General features: G+C 53.7%; 1 protein-coding gene across 8 annotated transcripts; it reads left to right on the top strand.

The window, feature by feature from the left end:
- Positions 1-6,658: 6,658 nt before the first annotated feature.
- Positions 6,659-17,426, top strand: ZNF205 (zinc finger protein 205). Of its 8 annotated transcripts, none has more exons than XM_042922474.1 (9): positions 6,659-7,022; positions 9,605-9,659; positions 10,606-10,743; positions 12,990-13,098; positions 13,390-13,603; positions 13,901-13,992; positions 14,362-14,482; positions 16,012-16,107; positions 16,360-17,426. In XM_042922474.1, exons 5-9 carry the CDS (start codon positions 13,420-13,422, stop codon positions 17,424-17,426), a joined length of 1,560 nt encoding a protein of 519 aa, XP_042778408.1. In that variant the 5' UTR covers positions 6,659-7,022; positions 9,605-9,659; positions 10,606-10,743; positions 12,990-13,098; positions 13,390-13,419. The 8 variants fall into 8 exon arrangements, with proteins under 8 accessions (XP_042778408.1, XP_042778407.1, XP_042778400.1 ...); XM_042922473.1 differs by lacking the exon at positions 12,990-13,098 and adding an exon at positions 11,620-11,931; XM_042922466.1 differs by lacking the exon at positions 12,990-13,098 and adding an exon at positions 10,311-10,472.
- The last annotated feature ends 7,776 nt before the right edge of the window (positions 17,427-25,202 follow it).

Genomic DNA, 25,202 nt, shown 5'->3' with positions numbered 1-25,202 from the left:
CCTGTGTGTGTGGGCGGGGGGCGGGCTGGATTTAGTGATTCACTTCTAAGAAACCGAATCCAGCAGGAGGGAGGGGTGTCGCTTCTGAGATTCTGTTGTAAACCGACTGTGGCTTCGTCTTGGGGGCCCTCAGATGCGCGCTGTCTCAATCTCTTGCTTGCTTACCCTGGGGGAGCCACGTCTGAGGAGAGGCGCTTGTGGTGAGGGACCAAGGCCAGTCACCTTGGACCCTCTCCCCACAGTCAAGCAGACAAGTTGACCACAGCTATTGACCTGGAGCCAGAGGCACCTAAGTATTTATTTTAAGATACCATGTTTGGGGATCATTTGTTACGCAGCAGTAAATAACTAATACACCTCCCTTTTTGGTTTCGTAGCCACTGTGGCCTCAATAACCTTTCCCAATGCCAATATCCTTGTACTTATGTTTTATTTCTCAACTCTTTGGGTGTCTCATAAATGCCCCCAAAGTCTTCATTTTCAAAGCCAAACTCACACGGCCACTTAAACGCAAGCTCCACGACAGTGGCTTTGTTGTCATGCTCTGCTGTGTCCTCACTAAATGTGGATCCAATGAGTCTTTCACATCAGATCTCTGCTTCTGGTATTCTCTGTTTCGGTAAACGTAGTACGGTCCATTCGGTCACGCAAGCCAAGAATTGGGATTTATCCCGGATCCCTTGAGTTCCCTCATCCTGACATCTCATCAGTCGCCACGTTCCGTGCGTTTTCCAAGTCTGCCTGTTTCTTTACTTCTGCTGCTGTCATCTGAGTCCAAGCCTCCATTGTCACTTGCCTGGACCATAGCAATGGCGTAACTGGTTTCACTTCCTTTACTTTTTTTTTTTTGTTTGTTTAACATATATTTATTTTTTACAGAGAGAGACAGAGCATGAGTGGAGGAAGGGGCAGAGAGAGGGAGGGAGACACAGAATCCAAAGCAGGCTCCAGGCTCCGAGCTGTCAACACAGAGCCTGATATGGGGCTCGAACTCACAAACTGGGTCGGGAGCAGGGTCGGTGGGGGGTGGGCAGGGAGATCATGACCTGAGCTGAAGTCGGATGCTTAACTGACTGAGCCACCCAGGCACCCCTCCCTCATTTACATTTTTTTTTAGGTTCATTTATTTATTTTGATAGCTGACTCGAGCAGGGGAGGGGCAGAGAGAGAGGGAGAGAGAGCATCCCAAGAAGGCTTTGCACTGTCAGCACAGAGCCCAGTGTGGTCTGAAACCCGGGAACTGCGAGATCATGACGTGAGTGGAAATCAAGAGACAGATGCTCAACAGACTGAGCCACCCAGGTGACTCAGGGCACCCAGGTGCCCTGATTTTATTTTTTAATTTTTTAATGCTTATTTACATTGAGTCGGGGAGGGGCAGAAAGGGAGGAGGACAGAGGCTCTGAAGCAGGCTGTGCGCTGACAGGAGTGAGCCCAATGTGGGGCTTGAACTCATGAACCATGAGATCACGACCTGAGCCGAAGTTGGATATTCGCCAACTGAGCCACCCAGGTGCCCCTATTTATAATTTTGTTTTTAAGTAATCTCCACACCCACCCTGGGGCTTGAACTCACAACCTCAAGATCAAGAGCTGCATGTTCCACTGACTGAGCCAGCCAGGCACCCATTTTCCCATTTTTTGTTTTTTGGTTTTTTTTTATTTTAAAGAAAAATTTTAGGTGTAACATACAGAAATGTACCCAAACCAAAAATGTAGAGTGTCATGAGTTTGCATCAGATGAAAACAGCCCTCGCATTCCAGCCCTCCTGGCCACTTCCCTCCCCCATAATCATCATCTTGACTTCCCACCACAGCAGGTTTGTCTGGTCTGGTTTTGAACTTCATGTAAATGAAGTCACGCAATAAGAAGTGTTTTCTTTTAAGATTGTATTTTTCAGCAATTTCTACACCCAACACGTGGCTCGAACTCACAACCTTCAGATCAAGAGTCGCATTGACCCTACAACATTGTCTCTACCAACTGAGCCAGCAAGGTGCCCCAAGGAATTCTTCATCTGGCCTTACTCCACAGTGGGAGACTCAATCCATGTTTTTGCTTTTTCCCTGAACGGTATTTCCTGGTACATTATTTGTTCATCCTACTGTGGCTAGACAGTTGGTAGGTTTTGGTTTGGAGTTACATGTAGTAGTTCTTACATGTCTCTGGTGACCATAAATGTGAGTTACTGCTGGGTTCTACCCAGGAGTGAATCGCTATGTCACAGCATATGTCGATTTCAGCTTTAGAATATTCTGCCACTTCTAGAGAGCCTGTACGGTTTCCCCTCCCACCATCTATAGATTCGTCTTGTGTATTTCTTGCTCTGGTGCTAGGACCAGCCATTTTTCCAAGGGCCCTGATTCTTAGCATTAGCTGATTTTTTCCCCCTACATTATAAAGCATTCACAAGCAATCCCTATCAAAATAACACCAGCATGCTTCACAGAGCTAGAACAAATAATCCTAAAATTTTATGGAACCAGAGAAGACCCCAAATAGCCAAAGCAATCCTGAAAAGGAAAACCAAAGCTGGAGGCTTCACAATTCCGGACTTCAAACTGTATGACAAAACTGTAATCATCAAGACAGTATAGTAGTGGCACAAACACAGACACACAGATCAGTGGAACAGAATAGAGAACCCAGAAATGGACCCACAAACGTATAGCCAACTCGTCTTTGACAAAGCAGACAGAATATGCAATGGAATAAAGAAAGTCTCTTCAGCAAATGGTGTCGGGATAACTGGACAGCAACATGCAGAAGAATGAACCTGGACCACTTCCTTACACCATACACAAAAATAAACTCAAAATGGATGAAAGACCTAAACATAAGACAGGAAGCCATCAAAATCTTAGAGGAGAAAACAGGCAACAATCTCTTTGACCTCGGCCGCAGCAACTCCTTACTCAACACGTCTCCGGAGGCAAGGGAAACAAAAGCAAAAGCGAACCATTGGGACGTCATCAAGATAAAAAAGCTTCTGCACAGTGAAGGAAACAATCAGCAAAACTCAAAGGCAACCGACAGAATGGGAGACGATACTTGCCAATGACATATCAGATAAAGGGTTAGCATCCAAAATCTGTAACGAAATTATCCAACTCAATACCCCAAAAAACGAATAATCCAGTGAAGAAATGGGCAAAACACATGAATAGACACTTTTCCGAAGAAGACATCCAGACGGCCGAGAGACACGAAAAAATGCTCAACACCGCTCATCATCTGGGAAATACAAATCAAACCCATAATGAGGTTCCACGTCACACCTGTCGGATGGCTAAAATGAATAACTTAGGCAACGACAGACATTGGCAAGGATGTGGAAAAAGAGGACCCGTTTTGCACCGCCGGTGGGAATGCAAACTGGTGCAGCCACCCTGAAAAACAGCATGGAGGCTCCTCAAAAAATGAAAAATAGAACTACCCTATGACCCAGCAATTGTACTGCTAGGTGTTTATCCAAAGGATACAGGAGTGCTTATTCGCAGGAGTCCATGGACCCCAATGTTTATAGCAGCACTATCGACAACAGCCAAAGTGTGGAAAGAGCTCAAATGTCCATGGACTGATGAATGGATAAAGAAGATGTGGTGTATACGTCCAAAGGAATATTACTCGGCAGTCAAAAAGAATGAAATCTTGCCATTTGCAACAATATGGATGGAGCTAGAGTGTCTTATGCTAAGCGAAATGAGTCAGAGAAAGACAAATACGTGATTTCACTCATAGGTGGAATTTAAGATACAAAACAGAAGAACATAAGGGAAGGGAAGCACAAATAAGATAAAAACAGAGGGAGATAAAGCATAAGAGGCTCTTAAATACAGAGAGCAAACTGAGGGTTGCTGGCGGGGTGTTGGGTGGGGTGATGGGCTGGACGGGTGAGGGGCATTAAGGAGGACACGTGTTGGGATAAGAACTGGGTGTTACATGTAAGTGATGAATCACTGAAGTCTGTTCCTGAAATCATTATTACACTATGTGTTCACTAAGTTGGATTTGAAATTTAAATAAATAAAACAAAGCATTCACAAAAATTGAATTTTTAAAAGGACGAGATAAAGTAAAAACAAATGGAAGCTCTACATTTTATTCGTACAAAGTGAAGTAAAAAGAATGTAAAAGATTCTGAGCAGGGACCACGTGGCACGCAGAGGAGGGAGTCTGAGGGCTGGGAAGTGAGGGAGGGAGACTGCCATAGGACGAAGGGCTGTAAATACCAGCAGAAAAGGCCATCGAGGGTGGGTGCTTGGGTGCCATTGTCATTTGCTCCCGTGAGGGACCTCCGCTAAGGGTCCTGTGATGCTGAGCTGGGCAGAATGCCTCCTGAGTGCCCCTGTCCCTACCTGCTTCAGTGTCCTAGGGTTGCATGAGTGAATGTAACCTGAAACTCGACCGAAGACCTTGGGGGTGGGGGGACACTTTAGGTATAAGATGGCAGAAGGTAGCAGCTGCAGCAGCAAAGGGTGTTTTAGGATGATGACACGCCCTGGCTTCCTAAAAACACACCAATCTCTAGTGAAAAAGTAACTTAATTTACTCTAATTTCCACCCCAAAGGGCCAGCTGGAGTAAGTCTTGAGCTATTGATTGAGCCTAGTTTCACGAGAGTGTCCCCTCCCTGCCTGTAGTGTGAGCTGTCTTTAGCTTCTAGGTAGAGAATGTTCTGGAAGTTGGGATGTGGGTGCTTGGGGAATATATCCAGTCTATCCTTTTTCTTTTCTTTTCTTTTCTTTTCTTTTCTTTTCTTTTCTTTTCTTTTCTTTTTTTCTTTCTTTTCTTTTCTTTTTCTTTTTTTTTTTTTTTTGAGAGACAGAGTGCAAATAGGGGAGGGACACAGAGAGAAGGAGACACAGAATCCTAAGCAGGCTCCAGGCTGTGAGCTGTCCGCACAGAGACCGCCGCGGGGCTTGAACCCACGAATGGTGAGATCATGACCTGAGCCAAAGTCAGATGCTTAACCCACTGAGCCACCTAGATGCCCCCAGCCTAGCTTATTAAGTTTGGTGGTGGTCGGAGGGAGGTTCTGGCCTGGAGTCCACAGCTTGCCAGGCTGAGGCTGAAGGTGCTCGTCTTGACAATCATAAAAAGAAGGTCTTGGTCATGTTGCCCAGTAAGGAGTCTTTTTGCCTTTTCTGGGGTTTGCCCAGGGCAGGAAAAGGCCGTTTCTGCTGCCTCTGATGGGCAGGCTGTTGGGTCAGCCATACAACGGAATATGCCATAGCTACAGTCCAGCACGGCATTGCTTGAGATTTCCAGAACTCAGCACATAGCCCCTCCCTTTAAACCGGCTCTGAGAGACTTGACCAAACTCTAGAATGGCTTCTAGCAGCACACGGCTAGCATGACCCCAGTCCGTGAAAACAGCTGCCTGAGAAAGCTCAGTGCTGCGGGGAGAATTCAGTGCTTGTTCCAGCCAACACCTGATGAGAGGCCCCTGACCTCCCTTTCTTAAGAGCATTTCCTAAAAAGGGCTTCAGACTCGGAGCTACGTGTCTCTTACAACCCAGAAGCATCTGTCCTGGGCCTGAGAGCCTTTCCTTTGGAATGTTCTCGTCAGGAAGGACATGGCCTCTGTCTCCCTTCTTCCAGGGAGGATAGACTCCCGACTTCCATACCTGCCAGCGGACCCGCCTGGCCTAGTCACACCCACGCTGGCCTGCTGTTTGTGATCGTTCACTTCTCTGACTCTAGTGAGCCCTGTTCTCCCCCTCCCTCAGTCTCCCTTGGAAACCCCGGTCACCTCTGCACAAGTCGGAGGGAACTCAGCTCTTTCCCTGCTGTCAGCAGTTACCGAATGAAATCTGCTTCCCCTGCTTTGATGAATGGTTGTTTGGTGCTAATGCGCTGCATGTTTTCTTTGTGTTTTTATATTTAATGAGCTATGTGTCACACAGAGGGAGCGGGTCAGCAGCAAGGGCCTGCGCGCAGACAGCCTCAGTTTCCCCACAGGGGACGCCGTATGTGTCCCGCCCCGCAGTGTGTGTCCACCCTGCGGTCCTCACCCGCGCCGGCTGTCCCCACGCACGGTGCCCAGAGGCGGGCGCCGCCAGAGAGCCGGGAAACCGGAAGTTGGGATGGGGCAGCCGGACGGGAAATGCGGGCACACCGGCCAGGGGCAGGCGGCACCAGGGTGACCCTCCCCGCATCGGCAGGCCTGTCCCTCGGGGGCGCGGACGGGAGCGCGCGGGTAAGGCGACGGGGCGGAGCCCTGGGGAGGAGGATGGGCGGAGCCACCGGGAACCAGCCAATCAAAGATGTGTCCCGTGGGCGCGTGGGCGGGGCGGCGCCGTTGCCTCGGCGACGGGCTCCCGGCGTCAGTGTTCCGCAGACTGCGGGGCTCCTGGGCCTCCAGCTGGTTGGGACGTGTGCCTGTGAGGCCGCCTCGCGTCCAGGGACGGGGTCACGGGCGTGTCGCCGCCCCTCCGGGGGTGAGAGGGCCGCTGGCCGCGTGAGCGCCCACGCCCTGCTCTTAGTGGCCCTGGGGGTTCTTCGTTATTTTCTTTTTTAAAATATTTTTACTCCTGGGGCCCCACCTATCTGCTTTCCTTTTCTTCTTATTCAATGGTTAACATTTGCTGTGTTGTTTACTCGATGATTCCTGTTTTTCTTGGCCTTTCTCACGTTCCTTTATTCCCCCCCCCCCCCCCCCCCCCCATCTTCTCTCCTTCCTAAGGCTTGATCTCGCCATTACCCTGTCTCCAGCCTGGCTTATCAGCCTTAATTAGTACAAGCTTTTTTTTTTTTTTCCTTTAACGAAACGTTTTTCTTCTTACTTCAGATGATTTCTTTTTCTAGTTTTTATTATTCTGAGTGCTTTTGTAAGACCTGAGTCAGTTCTCAGGCCAATCTCTGAAGGTCGATCACGATTTATTGGCTGAAGGTGACCTCTTCATAAGCTCAGTGAAGCCGCCAGACATTGGAGTTGGCCTTCCTTGAGAGTTCTCCCTGTCTGAAGCTCAGATAAGCACTTCCATCCATGGTAGTTATCCTTGTGACAGGCTTCTGAGGTGAGTACATCTCTAGACTGGTGCCCTGTGAGCTGGACAGCAGGTGTTTACTGCTGGGGTTGTACAGAGTTCTTAACTTTTTTATTTTAATCATGAACATTTAAAAGTTGGGACATTTTGGGGCGCCTGGGTGGCTCAGTCGGTTAGGCGTCCGACTTCGGCTCAGATCACGATCTCGCGGTCTGTGAGTTCGAGCCCCGCGTCGGGCTCTGTGCTGACTGCTCAGAGCCTGGAGCCTGTTTCAGATTCTGTGTCTCCCTCTCTCTCTGCCCCTCCCCTGTTCATGCTCTGTCTCTCTCTGTCTCAAAAATAAATAAATGTTAAAAAAAAATTAAAAAAAAAAGTTGGGACATTTCACATAGAAATCTAATTCTTTTTCGGCTTCTCTTAAAAAGTCTTTAAGTTGGGGCGCCTGGGTGGCGCAGTCGGTTAAGCGTCCGACTTCAGCCAGGTCACGATCTCGCGGTCCGTGAGTTCGAGCCCCGCGTCAGGCTCTGGGCTGATGGCTCGGAGCCTGGAGCCTGTTTCCGATTCTGTGTCTCCCTCTCTCTCTGCCCCTCCCCTGTTCATGCTCTGTCTCTCTCTGTCTCAAAAATAAATAAACGTTAAAAAAAAATTTAAAAAAAAAAAAAAAAAAGTCTTTAAGCTTTGGCAATACTGAGCCCCCAACTGCCCCCTTTGAATACCACATGACTTCTTGAGGCTCTGAGTGCCATCTTACATCCAAGCCACTCGTCATATGCTGTGCTGCCTGCTTGCTGGAGGCGTTTAGAGTTTTGATCTCTGCTTTGCTTACTGACTCACCTTTCCGTGGTGCTTTTCTGAAGTCTTTTAGGGACTTCAATTCCCACACAGCAAATATGACATTTGCTTCCCCCTAGACCTGCTCAGTCCTAGAGCCTAGACTGTGGAAGCGTTTCCTCCCCCGTTCAAGAAGGGGCTAATGTCTGTCATATAGTAGGTGCTCAATAAATATTTTCCGAACCGTTAAATAAATGTTGAGACTTCATTTGGTCCGGTTTAGGTGATCCCGTGCTAGAATCCAAACCACTCGGCTTCCCCAGAGTCCTTGAAGTGGCCCCTTTTGTCCGGTAGAGAAACATTTGCCCAAGAGTCAAGACGTGTCCACATTTTTGGGACTCAGTGCCCTCTTGGAACTGCCACTGACATGGCCTCAGGAGTGAATTCCCTTACTCCGGATGCTTGTCATGCTCCTTGTTGATGGAGAAACACTCACAGAATGAATAGTTCATCTTTTCCACAGCCCCCTGTCACTTTCCAGTTTATAGCTTGCTGGCTTGAAAATAGTAATTTTTTTAAGTTCATTTATTTTTGAGAGAGCGAGAATGCATGTTTGTGCGAGAAGGGGAGGGTCAGAAAGAGAGGGAGAGGGAATCCCAAGCAGGCTCCGCTCTGACAGCAGATAGCCCAGCGCGGGGCTCTATCTCACAAACTAAACTGCGAGATCATGACCTGAGCCGAAGTTGGACGCTTAGCCGACTGGGGCACCCAGGTGCCCCTGGCTTGAAAATACTCCTGACTTTTGCTACAACTGCGTACATCCCTCTTTACCTTGAAGATTAAGATGCCTGGAAATAATGACCAGAGACAAACCCCAGGGGTAACATTTTTTGTTCATCAGAGTGACAGTAGAATAGATCAGAGTCCTAAAACACATTTAACTCCAAAAGCAGGGTTGCAAATTCAAAATGCTGCGGAGGCAAGTGTAGATGAAATGCAGCCACATGAGAGCAGGCCCTGAAGGTGGGAAATATGAGTCCAGGGTTGCCCAATGATCTGCTTGTTTTCAAGAAAATCGATTTTATGAGAACTCTACTCATTTTTAAATGTCAGAAACAAAGTTTTAAGGAAATTAAACCCCCGTGAGCCCACAGCACGCCTATAGGCTGGTACAGGGGCCAGTTGTGCCTGGTACTGGATGAAAGGATGCGTCTCAGAGGACTCTGATGGCCGCAGGCCACGGGCATGGAAATGTTTCCTGGAATCTGACCCCAGAGCTGGCCCCACTCCTTTCCTCTGACCCATGTGCCCTGCTCAGAGGAGAGATGGGTTCTTCACCCTAGAAAGCGAAGCGCAGTCTCTGTCCTCCATTTTGGGAGCCTTAGTTCTCAGGTCCAAATGGAAAACAAAGACTAAGTGGTGGGGTAGGCAGTCCGGGCCCCTGTCGATATAGCTGGGTCAGACCCTTTTACCCCTGCTCTCCCTGGCCTTGAGAGGGAGCTGGGGGAGAGCAGATCTAAAAACATCAGATTGGTCCCACATCTTTTCAAGCTGTGGGGCATGGGGTGGGGGGTGGTGGAGAGGAGAGTTCCTGGGCCTATTTCCTAAGTTTGCTCTGAGGGAGAGAGAACTCCCTGCCAGTCTTGGGGAGAGCCCAGACGACCTGCTCACCAGCCTGGGCGCCTTACGTGAAATCCAGGACCGTGAGAGACCATAAGACCTTCAGAGGCCCTGTGTGTTGTGAAGGACCATCGTGCCCCTCTGCCAGAAAAGTGCACTCACTCCTGTGAGGACAGCCGCAGTGCCTTCTTTGAAACGTCAAATATCTGGTCCTTCCACAGAATTTGTTTTCCCATCTCCGCATCCTGCTCTACTGGTAGCACAAGAACGTACCAGGTAAAGCGATCGTCAGCTGGCAGTGCAGATCTAGGACTCAGGTCCCTGCCTAGAGCAGGTGCAGCCCAGCTCCGGACCCCAGCCCCGGAACGCTCGAAGCTGGGAACCCTGTAGGGCTGCAGCTGCGTGGGGAACGGGATATGGGAGGGACTTCCTGTTGTCCCTAATCCCAGTCTCCACCCGGCTCCCCGGCCCGGTGTAGGCTGTGGAGTCTCCCTTCCCGGGGGAGGGGGCCCCCAGCGCCCGAGGTGCCCCCTCCGCCTCCACTTCGGTGAGAGGGGTGCTGGGGAGGGCGCCTGGATCCCGAGATCCACACGGGTGGCCAGCTGGCGGGAGGGGACGGGGTCAAAGGTGGAAGGCTTCAGGCTGGTGGGGAGAGAAGAGGGCCCGGACCCAGGTTCGGGAAGGGGAAGGACGTGGGCCATCCAGGCCTGTGAACAGGATGGACTCTTGTCCCCGTCGGGTGGTTACCGCTGCAGGAGGGCTGCTGAGACCGGGCAGCGCAATTTCTGGATCCCAGGCGGCGGAGTCAGGCTGAGCACAGGCTGTGTGTGCCCTGCATCTGGGAGACAGTGGGGCCCAGATTCCTCAGCTGAGCCGGCTGTGATGGATGGGGTCACACCCAGCACCTGTTTTGTACGGTCTCTGCAGACCTTTCGGCTCCTGATGACAAGAGATCCAGATGCTGAGTCAGCTCTGGCTTTCCCTAACTGGTTTGCTCTGAGATGCAGAGTTCTGGCTTCAGCGACAAAGGGGATGATACAAAACAGCATTCTGTCAAGTGAGGGACCAAACAACACCAGAGAGAATGAGGTCACCGGAGGGCATCTGGGGAGGCTTTATTTCTGATTGGGACCAAGCGTGGGTCTGGGCTTGCGTGGGGATTTCCAGGGTGCTTTGGAGGTGTCCGGGAGACGATGGCTGACTTACATTTCTGCTCTGGTAGGCTCCTGGCCAGAAGCTGGAGGGGGCTTGGCCAATAAGAAGGAGAAACGACGGGGCTGTGCTTTCTACCTCTGAGATAGAAATGTCTGCAGACGGCAGAGCCGCCCAGGCTACCCAGGACAAGGAGAGAGCCCGAGAGGTATGGACCGGGCGCTGGGCGAGGGATGCATGCCTTGGAAGGGATTGGAGCGGGAGGGGGTTTTCAAGGAAGGGTGTCTACGCCAGTGGAAGACTTAGACTCGCTGGGGCGGATGGGGGTGATGGGAGGAGTTGGTGCTATGACCGGAAAGTTCTTGCACTGGGAATTGACAGCCAGAGAGCTGCTCGGCTCTGCCTGCTGAGTTCAGGAGTCTGTCGGCCAAAGGCTACGTGAAATAGTGGGGAGCCTGCGTGGGGGTCCTACTGGTGAGGTTGTGCCCAGCGCACGTGGGGGAGCCTCAGTTTACCCTCCGCTCCCTCCTGCCTAGCACCCCATCTCCTCTCTCCCTGGGTCTGAGCTCCTTGTCTCCTTCCTGTACCTGTTGCCCATGTGTGTAATTACACCCTGCGGGAGGACCTGGGCCCCTGAGCTTGGAATCAAAGGAATATGAGTCAGCTGCAGCCAGGTGCGTGACCTTGGGCAAGTCCCCTGGCTTCTGGGAACCAGGTGTGTCGTCTATAAAATGTACACCCTGTGCCTGCCTGCTGCTGCCACCTGTCTCATCCAGATCGTTATTGTCACATATGCAATAACAACACCCACAGCAACCAGAACCTAGATCAGAGAAACAGATCGCCTCAACGAGCAGGTGTAAGGACAAGCACAAATCAAGAGCAGATCTCCCTCAGCTCACCATGGGTTTACATCCTGATAAACCCGCTGGAAGCTGAAAATATTAGTAAGTGGAAAATGCATTTAATACACGCTCTACTGAGCATCAGAGCCTAATCTCACCTACCTTAAACGTGCTCAGAACACTCAGAGCAGCCTACCTTGGGCAAAACCACCTAACACAAAGCCGATCTCGTAATTTAGTGCTGAGTATCTCACGTGATATACCGAACACCGTGCTGAAGGAGGAAGACAGAATGGCCACCAGTTTGTGGTCATTTACGCTCGTGACCACGCGGCTGACCGGAAGCCATGTCTCCTGCCGCCTGGCGTCCTGAGCGAGGACCGTGGTACACATCGCTAGCCCAGGGAAAGGGGCAAATTCAGACTTCGAAGTGTGGTTTCTACCCAACGTGTGCTGCTTCTGTACCATCATAAAGTCGAAAGCTCGTTAAGTTGAGCCGTTGAGAGTCAGGGACCATCGGCGTTACGTCTCGCACTTTCGTACGGTAGAAGGTACAAAGACGTGTCAACACTGCGTGCTTTCGCTTCCACGATGCCTTTGTAACACCCAGTGGGCTTCGCACGCCCCTGACATTCTCTCCTGCTGGATTCTGTCAACTCGCACAGTACAGTTATAGTAATTATTTCTGGCACCGCTCTGTGTTTATCCAGAATGTTCCAGAGCAGGCAGCTCTTTCTCACAGGGGATCTGTGCGTGAGGCAGAGTAGCTGAGTTTTGGAGGCTGCCTGGCTCGTGTGGCTCCCAGGCCCTCCAACTCCTGGCCTGAGGGTCTTCCCTTTGGGGCTCTGATATACACAGACGTGGGGGCGGTGTGGAGAGAGAAGTCTGAGTTCTCAGCAGAAGCCTGGCCAGTCCCTGTGCTGTGGGTGATGATGAGGCCTCACGAGGAGCCCCCCAATGCAAAGGAAGTGACTTTCCCAAAGCTCTTGAGGTTTGTGGGAAGGCGGTGCCCACTCAGGGTTGAGCGGCGAGCGAGGGGCTGGTCTGGATCAAGCCCCGGTTGCCTGACCTTCCCACCCGAGGTTGATGTGAAGAAGGGACGAGTTAGGAGGACCCTGGAGAACCCTGGACGAGTTGCGGTGGGTGGTGCTGCAGGGGTGAGCCGGGAGGAGGTCTCCTTCTGTCAGACGAAGGTGGGCACAGGCCTCGGCACAGTTAGAGGTACCCTTGGACTTGTTTCTCCAAACTAAAAAAACTCCAACTTCCGTGACCGAATTGAGTCAGGCTGGAAATGGCCCAGGGCTACATGATACCTCCCTGTCATATTCAGGAAATGGTGGCCCTGGGGCTGACTTGTGAATCAGATACACCTGGAGTTCAAGTGCTGGCTGAGAATTCACAGGCTCTGTAATCTTGGGTCATGGTCGATCTCTGAGCCTGGGTGTGTTCGTTTCCTATGTCTGTGTAACAAACTGGGTGGCATAAAACAACTAGAATTCATTCTAAGGACACTGGTCGTTGGATCTAGGGCCCAGTCTAACTGCAGAATGATTTCATCTCAAGATCCTTTACTGATTACATCAGCAGAGACCTTTTTTTTCCAAATAAGGTCACATTGTGAGGTTCCAGGCAGACGGGAAATTTGGGGGACACCATTCAGCCCACCACACTTGGTGTCCTCTAACACGAAAGAGGAACCGTCCACACTGCTGTGGGAGGTACGAGGCTGGAACGGGGAGGAGACACCTGCTCTGTGGGCACCTGGCCAGCCCGCCCCTGGCCCGGCCTCGAGCCTCCCTTCCTTCCCGTGCTGTCCCGGCCTTGTGGGGGCGAACCAGGCACGTGCGGGGCCCCAGGGCCGGGAGAAGGAAGCAAGGCCAGCAGTGAGTTAGTTGCATTCGGGTGTGTTTGGCCACCTGGGTGTCGGCCGCTGCCAGGCCCCTCGGGTGTGGGGCTCGGCTGCGTCTCCCGTTCTCTGCCCAGGTGCTGACGGGGGCTGTCATTCCTAGGTTCCAGGTCATGGGCATCCTCGTCAAGAAATGCTCTCTGAGTCAGAGGAGACGGTGCCTTTGGGAGCTGCTCAGGAGTCTCCCCACATCAAGACGGAGCCGGAAGAGCCACAGCCTGAGGGGGCATCGCAGGGGGCCGGGGCCCGAGGAGAGCAGGGCTGGGTGTCCCTAAGCCAGGGCTCTAAGGACAAAGCTCTTTTCCTGCCCGGAGGAGGTGAGGAAAGGGATGGAGAGGGGCGCGGAGAGGGGCCCCTTCTCGGTGGCAGCTGTGGGGAGAGGTGGAGTCTGGTGCAGAGGCGGGGAGGGCACGAGCTCTCCTGCCACGGAGAGGCCTGCGTGTGTGCGCACCTGCCCCCGACCCGCCTCTCCCGCACAGCCTCGGAGCCTCTGACTGCACAGAGGCTACTGACCCTCTTCCTGGGTCAGGTCGGGGTGCAGTTTGAGGCAGCGGGGGGGTGTCCCTGGTAGGCGGGGCGAGGCGGCCGCCCTGAGCACCTCTGTCCTCTCTCAGCCCTCCCCTCCCCCCAGATCCCTGTGCTCTCTCGTGAGGGGAGGACCAGAGACCGGCAGATGGCTGCGGCGCTCCTCACCGCCTGGTCCCAGGTGAGTGTCCCCGTCCAAGTCCAGGGCTGGAGGAACAGCAGAGGGATGTGGAGGAACCACATCGTCCCCTGGATGCGAGCGCCAGCCCGGGGGGTGGGGGCTGCAGGGGAGCGTGCGTGGAGACCCCGAGCTTCGACTGCGGCGCCCGAAAGGGACGCTTGTTTCTGTCTCCCGGGTTGTACACAGCCGCCTCGTTCTTGCCCCCGCGAAGCCACCCTCGGGCGGCCGTCCTGCTTCACCAGCAGATGCGAGGGCGGGGCTGACTCGGGGCAGCCGGTCGGGAGCCGGGTCGCCTTCCTCTTGGAGCCATGGTGCCCCTCCGGGGGGTCCTGGCGTGTCCTGGAGAGTGGGCGTTTTGTGTTGTTGCAGATGCCGGTGACCTTCGAGGACGTGGCCCTGTACCTCTCCCGGGAGGAGTGGGGGCGGCTGGACCACGCGCAGCAGAACTTCTACAGGGACGTCCTGCAGAAGAGGAACGGGCTGTCCTTGGGTAAGGGCCGGGTCGTGCCCGAGGCGGGGCCCTCCCACCCTTACGTCCTCCTCCCCTTCCAGGGCGCGAAGTCCTTCTCGCCGCTCCTCTGGACCGCGCCGTTCCACGGCATCTTCCTGGTGAAGGACGTGCGCTCCAGCTGTGCTGACTGACGTGGTAGCCACGAGCCCCCGGGCCAGATGTGGCCGCTCAGCACGAGAAATGTGGCTGGAGCTACTTTTTATTTATTTATTTATTAATTTCACTTTAATCAGCGCAAACTTGAATTGAGGTAGCCCCATCTGGCTAGCGGCTCCGGGGGGGACAGGACTGACCTGGGGGTTCTGCTCCTGGCTCTTCGGAAGTGCTCGCTCTGCTCCAGCTTCCTGCCCCTCCGAGCCCCGTGTGAGAGGTGTCTGCGCGGACACCGGTGTCTGGGCTCCGCATCGGGAGCTGCCGGCCGGGGGGGTGGGGCGGGCCACGGTCAGCTCCTCTCTCCAGGCCCCCAGACCCCTTGCTGTCTCACATCCACCCGAGGGGCCTGTCCTCTTGGAGAGGACATTTTTCTCACGGTAAGTAAAGTCCCAGCACTTTTTTCAGACTCTGGTTTTCTTGGCAGAATTCTACGAGGTCGGATGGAAAACTCAGAGCACCCGTTCATTGACTGTCATTCATTCATTCATCCAGTCTGTCTGTCTGTCAGTACACACTGACAGTCTGTCAGTTGCACACTGGCTAGTCCAGTGGAGCTGGGGGCTTGGGAATCCCCCCTTGACTCTGATGGTGGGCCTCCGGGTCTGGGCAGCTCAGTCCTTTAATTATCTCAGGCTTGCTCTCCACCCACTGTTAACCATGCCCCGGGCACAGACCGGCAGGTCCAGGCAAGTCCTGGGAGATCACAGGGAACCCGGCACCCATTTGCAGCCCATGGCAAGCCTCACGGATGCCCTACCCACTGGTTGGTCCATCGCATTCCTTCCCCGGTGCAGGGCTGGGGTCAGGGCGTGGAGGCTGGGCTCCTCCGCTCTCTTACTGACTTGACCAGAATCCCCAGGCTCACGCCCCAGGAGACTTGGCCAGTTCGCCTTTGGTCCCTGACTTCTGGGTGGTCACCACAGCCGGCCTCCTCGCCCAGGCCCTCCCACTTGGCTTCCTGTCCCCCACCGCCCCTCCCCTGGGAGCCCTTTCTGCTCACGGTCTGGGAAGGTGCAGGAGCGGGAAACATTGCTGGGCCGCTGCTGGGGGCCTGTGTGCCATAAGGGGGTCATGGGCAGCTGGCCTCATGCACCCCCTCTCCCGTTACTCCTGGCGCTCGTTCAGGGATACTAGATGGGGCCCAGCTCAGCCCTGAGAGGAGCGTGTCTGGCAGTTACCCCAGAACCTGCTTCCTAGAGACGGGTGGACACCTGACCCCAAGTGATGTTTGAACTCGCTTAGTTTTACCCCACGTGTGCAGAGCTGTGTCCTTGGCAGGTGGGGGTGGGGAGGGGGTGTCCCCTGCTGTGCCGCCTGGTGACTGAGCGCAGCATCTCTTGTCTCTTTTTGGCCAGGGTTTCCCTTCAGCAGACCTTTCTGGGCCTCCCAAGGACAGGGCAAGGGTGAGGCCTCGGGCTCCTGCCGGCAGATGGGAGATGAGGAGAAGACAGGTGCGTGCAGGGGTGGCAGGTGGGCGGGGCGGTGGGGTCACTGCTGTCACTCCCAGGTGCCCCTCGTCAGCCTGGACTCTCCGTTTCCCCTGGGGTTCAGGCACACGGCCTTTCCAGGGGAGGGCCTTCAGCTCCCCGTCTTCTCCAGGGGGTGGCTTTTACTTCCAGGATCCCTGCTCTTACCTCCATCTCCAGAGTCCCCCTGGGTCCCTCACCAAAGTCTCTCTCTTGCCGGAAACCCTCTTTCTCCAGGAGCCATTGAGGTGGGGAAGGAGGAGCCGGCCCCATCCCCGGCAGCCCTCCGGGACGCGAAGTCCTTCCGAAGCAGGGTGGGGAGAGCGCAGGGGAACGGCCTGCCGCGCGGGCAGCAGGTGGCCAGCGGCCAGAGCTCAGGGGCAGCCAGAGACGATGCGCAGCCGGGCCCCCCGGACGAGAGGCCGGCGAAACCGGCCCCGCCCGATGCCAGCCTGGCGAAAGCCCCGGAGGGCCGCCTCCCAGAGAAACCCAGAGAGGGGCGGACGGCCACCCCCGAGGGCAGCGAGGAGGGCCTGGCCCCCGACGGGGACGCGGGCAAGAAGACGTACACGTGCGAGCAGTGCGGCAAGGGCTTCAGCTGGCACTCGCACCTGGTGACACACCGGCGCACGCACACGGGCGAGAAGCCCTACGCCTGCACGGACTGCGGCAAGCGCTTCGGCCGCAGCTCGCACCTCATCCAGCACCAGATCATCCACACGGGCGAGAAGCCCTACACCTGCCCGTCCTGCTGGAAGAGCTTCAGCCACCACTCGACGCTCATCCAGCACCAGCGCATCCACACAGGCGAGAAGCCCTACGTGTGCGACCGCTGCGCCAAGCGCTTCACCCGCCGCTCGGACCTGGTCACCCACCAGGGCACGCACACGGGCGCCAAGCCCCACAAGTGCCCCATCTGCGGCAAGTGCTTCACGCAGAGCTCGGCCCTGGTCACCCACCAGCGCACGCACACCGGCGTCAAGCCCTACCCGTGCCCCGAGTGCGGCAAGTGCTTCAGCCAGCGCTCCAACCTCATCGCGCACAACCGCACGCACACGGGCGAGAAGCCCTACCACTGCCTCGACTGCGGCAAGAGCTTCAGCCACAGCTCGCACCTCACCGCCCACCAGCGCACCCACCGCGGCGTCCGGCCCTACTCCTGCCCGCTCTGTGGCAAGAGCTTCAGCCGCCGCTCCAACCTGCACCGGCACGAGAAGATCCACACCGCGGGGCCCAAGGCCCTGGCCGTGCTGATGCTGGGGGCGGCGGGGGCCCTGGCGGCACCCCCGCAGGCTCCCACTTAGGAGGCGGGGTGGGGGGGGGTGGCCGTGGGGGAGACGCGGGGGCTGCGTGAGAGGGGGTGTGGGCAGGGAGAGGGAGGTGCTGGCATGGGGGCGGGGCATGACCGTGGGGAGGAGCTGGGGCGAGGCGCAGGCACGCTAGCTGCGAATTAAAGGCCTTGGAGTTCCAGCCACCGCCTGTGCTCTGTCTCGTGGGGGCCCCGGTGGTGACGCCGACTCCCGGGGCTCCCGGGTCAGCCACGTTGGCGCCAACGTGGCTGAGGCGTCCCTGAAATCCTGGTTGTGGGGCTTGGGTACTCCCGTCCCCAGCCTTGACCTGGCTTGGGGCCATTCCAAAGCATCAGGACCCTAAGTCTACAAGCAAAGGCTTCTGGGCACAGAAACCTGAAGCCCACCAGCCACTTCTGAGACCGTGGGTCCCCCTGCCAGGGCGGTCTGCTCCTGCTGCCATCACTCTTGTCCCAGGCACATTGACTGCCGAGCCCTGGACCCTCCCCGGGCTCTTCTCTTTGGGAGCTGGAGCAGGGCTGAGCCACCATGGAAACTCCTGTTCCTTGTCTGGTGCTGTCTCCTGTCTCAGGCACCGGAAGCCTGTTTTGTGACTGAACATTTTCCATCTGCTTCCACTGGGGCCCAGCCGCAATCCAGTGAGGATTCCTCCCTTAACAGGGACCACTGGCCTTCCTGGTGCCTTCAAAGGCTGCCGCCAGCTCCCTCTGCTACTTTTCACCTCCTTGGCCTCTTCGTACATGTCTTTTATAATTTGCCCTATCTGCCTCTGCCTGGGTCTTCTACTCTTGGCCTTCTGGTTTTTGACCTCTGTAGCTTCTATTTCCCATTCTTTATTTTTTTTTTTCCCCCCTCTGGGGAGGAATGGGCTCAGCCGCTTATTATCCAAGATTTGCAGCTCGGCTCCCAAGATAACATTCACTTCTGTCATCAACTGACCTTGAGGACATCTGCTTGAGGGAGGCTGTTGAGGCTCCACCTGCTTCCATGGATCAAGCTCTAGGGGAGCTTGGACAGGAGACTGGACTGAGAATAGTAATAGCTGCCAGTTAAGCGGCTGCCTGCCAGGTGTGAGACCAAGTGCCGTGTATATGTCGCTTCTACGCTCCATAACTCTGAGCAGTGGATTCCATCCCAGTTCTGTAGATGAGGAAACTGAGGCTGAGAGAGAAATCCAGTAACTTAACCAACAACCAGTGAGCTGGGAGCTGGGGTTCAGGTCCAGGAATTTTGTTGTGTAAAGAATACTCCTCTTTCCATGCACCCTGACAACTACTGACTGTCTAATGCGTGTTATGAGGTAGGGCTGTCTAAAAAGAGTAAGACAAGACTGTAAACTTGACCTTCAGGAGTGCTGAACCCAGCTGGAGATGGCAAGTGGGGTGGGGGGTGGGTAATCAGCGGCATGCCAGAAAGCTGCTGACTAGCGGAGGCCCGGGCACGATACCAAGGGCTCCGTGGGTCTCAGTCCACTTCTCCCTAGAGACCCATCCAGAGGCCCACCATTCTGGGACAAAGCTGTCGGGAACATTTTAAGAGTGGAACTTGGCAATTTAGATATTTGACAAGAGCAACTAAGACGGCAGAGGTAGCTGAGGTACCTTGGAAGGGCCTAGAATGTCAGGCCGAAGGGTGTTCGTGATTTGGGGGGGGGGGGGGGGGGAGGCAGCTGGCCGGGCGGGGGGGACGCCAGGGAAGGGCCTTCGTGTCTCTGGGTATCCGCTCGGATGTGGCCCGTTTCCTTCTGGCTTCTGCTCACACCTGACCGCCCAGCTGCTCGGTTCGGCTCGGGAGAGCCCCACCTGGGTGCTCACCGTTTACCTGCGCCTGCGCGGTCAAAAGAAGGGCGAGGGCGGAGGCGGGGAATATTCCGTGTGGGCTCCCCACCCGCTTCCTGTGCGGCCCGAAGGCAAGGCCCAGTCCGGTCGAAGGGGCTCAGGGCCCAGCTCGGTCTGGGGTCATTTCTTCCCTTGCTGGGGTGACTCCGCGGGGTAGGGAGGCGGGACGCGTGCGAGGGTCTTGTAAGCGGGACAAGCTCACTGGGCGCCCTCACAGCAAGGAGGATGGGTTCCGGAATGTCCCGCCCCCACCCTTGCCCTTAGCCAATCAGACGTCTGGACGGGGCAAGAGGCGGGCACCGGTGGACCCGGCCAATCACGACCGTCTCTCTCACCCTTCTGCTCCCCCGGCCGCAAGATTGCCCGGTAATGGCCGGAAATCTCCGCTTTGACAATTTCCCTTTTCTTCTCTGCCACGCGTCGGGCTCGGAAGGGTCCAACCACCGGGTGCTGGATTACTGGCTTCGCCAACCCGCGAGACTTCACAGCCGGCCTGGGCTTACCGAGATGCAAAGCCTCCTGCGGTCCTAGACTGGACGTGGGCAGAGGGCTGAGGGCCTGGGCCAGAGCCACTTCCGGCTTGGCGCCCTCAGTCCTCTCGTCTCGTTGCTGGCCGGAGACTCCGGGACCCCGAACCCAGCAGGCACCTACGACCCCTGCACTGGAGCTCGGTGGCCGCCTGCGCTCCTCCCGCCGGCCGGCGCTCTAGCACCTTCCAAGCCTTGGAGCAGGGCCTGACGGTGCTGCCAGGGAGAGCCGGGCGCGGGGGCGGGAACGGCCTGGAAGGAGAGCTCAGTCCTCTTCCGGGGGGAGCCGGGGAGACTGAGGTGGCTAGTGCGAGGGGTGTGGGGTGGCTCTGGGTGCTGTGTGGAGGGAGGTAAAGGGCGGGGAAACGTTAAATAGGGGCTTTGCTGCATTCACTCATTCATTTTGCAGATACGGAATGAATGCGAGTGTTCCACGTTCTTTGCTAAACGTTGAGGAATAAGCGGTGAAAAGGCCAGAAAAGATCTTTGCCCTCTCGGGTTCCGGTCTAGTGAGGGAGACCGACATGAGATAAGTGACACAGACATTAATTTCAAGTAGTGACAAATATCAGAAAGGAACGGGTGAAACAATGTTAGGAACGGATTGTCAGAAAGGGCCTCTTCAAGGAGGGAAATTTTAAACTGAGACTTGGAAAAGACAAGAAGCCATTTTACTAGGATTTGGGGGTAGAACTTCATGCACAGGAAACAGAGTGAATAAAGGCCCGGCCACCAGGAAGAGACTGAAATGACACCTCTCTTGGGAGGGAAGGTAGAAGATGACTGCAGGAGGGGAGGCTAGAAGGTGACAGTGCCCAGGACTATGGTCTGAAGTTTCTCCTTGGCGTGTGGCAGAGGGTGGAGAAAGGAGGTTATGAGGATGGTCCACCTTTCCTCCTCCGGCCGTCCTGTGGCATGTGGTCAGACATGATCCCTTGCCTGGGTTGTAAAGACAGCACTCTGTGGCCTGCACCTCTGTCACCTCCTAGAGCACCTGTTTTTCTCTTCTCAACTAACAAAGTTATGGACTAGTCATGAAGATTAGTACTACAATCCCCACAGGCCACTGACCAGAACAAGTTTGGCTCAAATCTTTTTTTTTTTTAATTTTTTTTTTTCCAACGTTTTTTATTTATTTTTGGGACAGAGAGAGACATAGCATGAACGGGGGAGGGGCAGAGAGAGAGGGAGACACAGAATCGGAAACAGGCTCCAGGCTCCGAGCCATGAGCCCAGAGCCTGACGCGGGGCTCGAACTCACGGACCGTGAGATCGTGACCTGGCTGAAGTCGGATGCTTAACCGACTGCGCCACCCAGGCGCCCCATGTTTGGCTCAAATCTTAAGGAGAAAATGGAAAAAAGGCCTGGAGGGCCTAAATCCTGCACCCTCTTAAGTACCCCACACTCCTGTGGGCATGCCCAGGTGACAGGTTCCTGGCGATGCTGAACTCCCTGGGACTAAACCACTCTTTACTGAGCACTACTTGTGTGTTAAAAGTTAGCGCTGGGCTAAGTGGTCTTACATATATATTCTCTTACTTATTTAATCCTTTCACAATCTTAGGAGGTAGTGAATCAGTTAGAATTCAGTTCAACTACAATTAACAGATCCAAAAGAGCAGGATCTTAACCCAGATGTAAGTGTATTTCTCACGATAACGTGCGCAGGTGGGCTGGAGGTAGGCAGCCTCCGTCAGGACAAGTGTGGCGGCCCTAGCCTGCTGAGCCAGCACGGACCCAGGCCCTCATCTCACCATCCCAAAACCAGGAGTCTCATCTCACCGCCAGTAAAGTCTCCTCTCACCATCCCAAAACCAGGAGTAGCATTGAACCGTACATGCTCATGTTTAAATGTTTTTATGTATGTTTTTGAAAGGCAGCACGCAAGTGGGGGTGGGGCAGGGAGGGAGGGAGACAGGATCCCAAGTGGGCTGTGCACTGATAGCAGAGAACCTGATGCCAGGCTCGAAACCACCAGCCGTGAGATCGTGACCTGAACTGGAGGCAGACACTTAGCCGTCTGAGCCACCCAGGCGCCCCAATACATGCTAATTTAAACATTTTTTTATCAAACGGGAATACCATGTACAAATTGCAGATGAAAGGAATGATTTCCTAGAGAAATTTTAAAACTGTCAAAATTGAGGCAGGAAGACATGGAAATTCTGAATAGCCAGTATCCTATAGGGGAAATAATAAAAATACATATTTTTATTTGTATCTCTTTAACATTTTTTTTTGGTGTGTGTTTATTTTTGAGAGAGGTGTTTGTGTGTGTGCGCATGCGTGTGAGTGGGGGGGCAGAAAGAGAGGGAGACACACAATCTGAAGCAGGCTCTAGGCTCCGAGCTGTCAGCATAGGGCCCGTCGCAGGGCTTCAACTTGAGAGATCAAGACTTTAGCCGAAGTCAGACACTCAGCTGACTGAGCCACCCAGGTGCTTCTTTATCATCTATTTTTTTTTTAATTTTTTTTAACGTTTATTTATTTTTGAGACAGAGAGAGACAGAGCATGAACAGGGGAGGAGCAGAGAGAGAGGGAGACACAGAATTGAAAGCAGGCTCTAGGCTCTGGGCCATCAGCCCAGAGCCCGATGCGGGGCTCGAAATCACGGACCGTGAGATCGTGACCTGAGCTGAAGTCGGACACTTAACCGACTGAGCCACCCAGGCGCCCCTTTTATCATCTATTTTTAATGAAAAAAACCTCTTAGTAGGCAATAATGGTAGTCAGGGTGTACATTCTGGTTGTAACAGAGGTCCAAAATAATAGTGGCTTAAACGCCATATCTATTCCTTTCTCACATCACTGCTTGGGTATAAATCTAGGGCTAGTTTGGTGCGTTTCACAATCGTCGGGAATCTAGACACTTTCCATCTTATTGCTTTGATACCTCTGGGGGTTACTTTCATTGGCATGGCCCGTGCCTTTAGGTCCAAATTTCTGCTAGCAGCTGGGGAAAAGAAAATAGGAAGACATGACCCATCCCCTTCGAACAAGATACATGAAAAATCATGTCTTCTCACATCTCCTTGCCTTCAGTTTAAGTACATGGCCATACTCAGCTGCAGGGGAGGCTGGGAAGGTATACTCCTCATTCTGAACGGCCATGTGCCCATTGAAAAATTGTTTAATTTTTTTCTAACGTTCATTTTTGAGACTGCAACAGAGCGTGAGCGGGGGAGGGACAGAGAGAGAGAGGGAGAGAGGTAGAATCTGAGGCAGGCTCAGCTCAGAGCCTGACACGGGCTTGAACTCAACAAACCGTGAGATCATGACGTGAACCGAAGCCAGAGGCTTAACCGAGCCCTCCAGGTGCTCCCCCAAATTCTTACTCTAGAGGGAGAAAACAGATATTGGGGAACAGCTAGTAGCTTTTCTGCTGCAAATGAGAATAGATGCTCCTTAGTATGAGCATGAATATATATCAGAGACAAACAATGGACAGTTATAAATCACAAAACTGTTTATTAACCAAGACAATGATGCCTACTGTCCTCAATTTTTTTTTTAATTTTTTAAACGTTTATTTATTTTTGAGACAGAGAGAGACAGAGCATGAACGGGGGAGGGTCAGAGAGAGGGAGACACAGAATCCGAAACAGGCTCCAGGCTCCGAGCTGTCAGCACAGAGCCCCACGCGGGGCTCGGACTCATGGATCGCGAGATCGTGACCTGAGCCGAAGCCGGCCGCTCAACCGACTGAGCCACCCAGGCGCCCCTGTCCTCAATTTTTGACACTGTTTCGAGGGTTCTGGACTAAGACTGAGAAAATGATGAGTATAAATTCCGGAAATGAATATAAATTTTCTGGAAAGAGAATGTTGACTTTTTCATTATTTATAGATTATACTTCCTAGCTAGAAAAATAAACTAAAATTAGAAAGAAAAAGAAGTGCTACTGGGTGATTAATTTCAACGTAATCGTATACAAATGACTTGTCATCTGCCAGCAATGCCCGATAATATATACGGTAAATGTGCCAGTTTTTTGTTTCTCAGCCCCCAACACATATATTTTGTCACCCTGTGCGATACTACAGCCTGTAGACCTTTCTACTTCGCTAGTGGACTTGATGCTAGTCTTTGCCAATAGAGGGCGATGGAAGAACACTGTAAATCCCAAATCCACACCTAGAAAAGGGGACTCTCAAGTTTTTTTTCCCCTGGGCAGTTTTCCACGGGGCCAGTAGAGGGAGGGAAGAAAGCAGCAGCAGCAGCAGCCACTTTAGCAGCCTTCACAGAGCAGGCCTGGCATTTGCTCTCCAGCAAATGGTTCAAGCAAATAGTGGAAGGTGGGCGTTTGCATAAACGATCTGCACATACGGAAAAATGGAAAAATTCTAATTGTCCAAGAGGAAGCGATTTAAAATAAAATATGGAACTTGCATGCTATGGAATACTATGCAGTCTGCAAAAGAGATGCATTTTATTTACATAGGGTGACCTGCAAAGATATCCTTGATGGACTTTTGAGTCAACCTACAATACTTACATAGAATGATTCCAGATCTACAGTACAGGTATCCATAGATGTATAAGAACAGGCTAAAATATTAATGATACTCACTTCTGAATGGCCTTATTGGGAATATTTTTTCACCTTCAATTATTTTTGCCCTCAGTTATTCAACAAATATTGTGCCAGACACAAATCCAGGTGCTGGGAGTAGGGCAGTGAAAACTCTGACCTCACGGAGCTTATACTCGAGTACCGGGAGACAAATATTACACAAGTCTGTCAGGCAGCGATAAAAGAAAAATAAGGCAGGGCAGAAGCATGGCGGGGGTGCTGTTTACATAGGATTAGGGGAAGCCACTTGGAGGGAGTGACATTTGAGCAGATTGAGGGAGCTAGCCCTGTGGATATAAATAACTTTATAATTTTTCATACTTTATTTTCTTTTCTACACTAAGCATGCAACACTTGCATAATCAAAACAAATCAAAACAAGAGAGCTCTTTATATTTCAGGAAAAGATCCGGAGCCTCAGATCTCCAGGTAGAGAAGTAGAGTGTAGGAGCAGGTACAAATACATGGAAAGAAGAACCCAGCGCTCCCCTCCCCGAGGACCCCGCTGCCCCGCAGACGAAGCTGCCGGTGGGAAAGCGAGGCGGGGCTCCCCGAGGTCAGTGTCCCCGCCTGCCGCGTCCCGCTGCACAACTCAAGCTGAAGCTCGGGGGGAGGGGGGGTGGGGAGGACGGGGCGGGGGTGGGGAGAGAATCGCCGCAGGAGGCTCCGCGTCCCTCACTGGACTGCATTTCCCAGGAAGCTCCACGCCTCTCTAGGGGCGGTAAAGACTGAGGCGAGGGCGGGAGCCAAGGGGCTGGAAATGAGTCTCCCGGGGCCGAGCTCCAGTTCCTGGGTCGCGCGCGGGCCTTCAGCCTTCCGCCCTCGTCTGA

Source organism: Panthera leo, chromosome E3 (genome assembly GCF_018350215.1).
Source record: "Panthera leo isolate Ple1 chromosome E3, P.leo_Ple1_pat1.1, whole genome shotgun sequence".
NCBI lineage: Eukaryota > Metazoa > Chordata > Mammalia > Carnivora > Felidae > Panthera > Panthera leo.
Note: the sequence above shows the minus strand (reverse complement) of the source record. Positions and strands in the feature narration are given on the sequence as shown.

Coding starts and splice junctions, on each gene's coding strand:
- ZNF205 (XM_042922466.1), top strand. CDS start 10,326: ATGACAAGAGATCCAGATGCTGAGTCAGCTCTGGCTTTCCCTAACTGG. Junction 10,473..10,605: donor ACAACACCAGAGAGAATGAG/GTCACCGGAGGG, acceptor CTGCTCTGGTAG/GCTCCTGGCCAGAAGCTGGA. Junction 13,604..13,900: donor TCTTTTCCTGCCCGGAGGAG/GTGAGGAAAGGG, acceptor GTCCTCTCTCAG/CCCTCCCCTCCCCCCAGATC.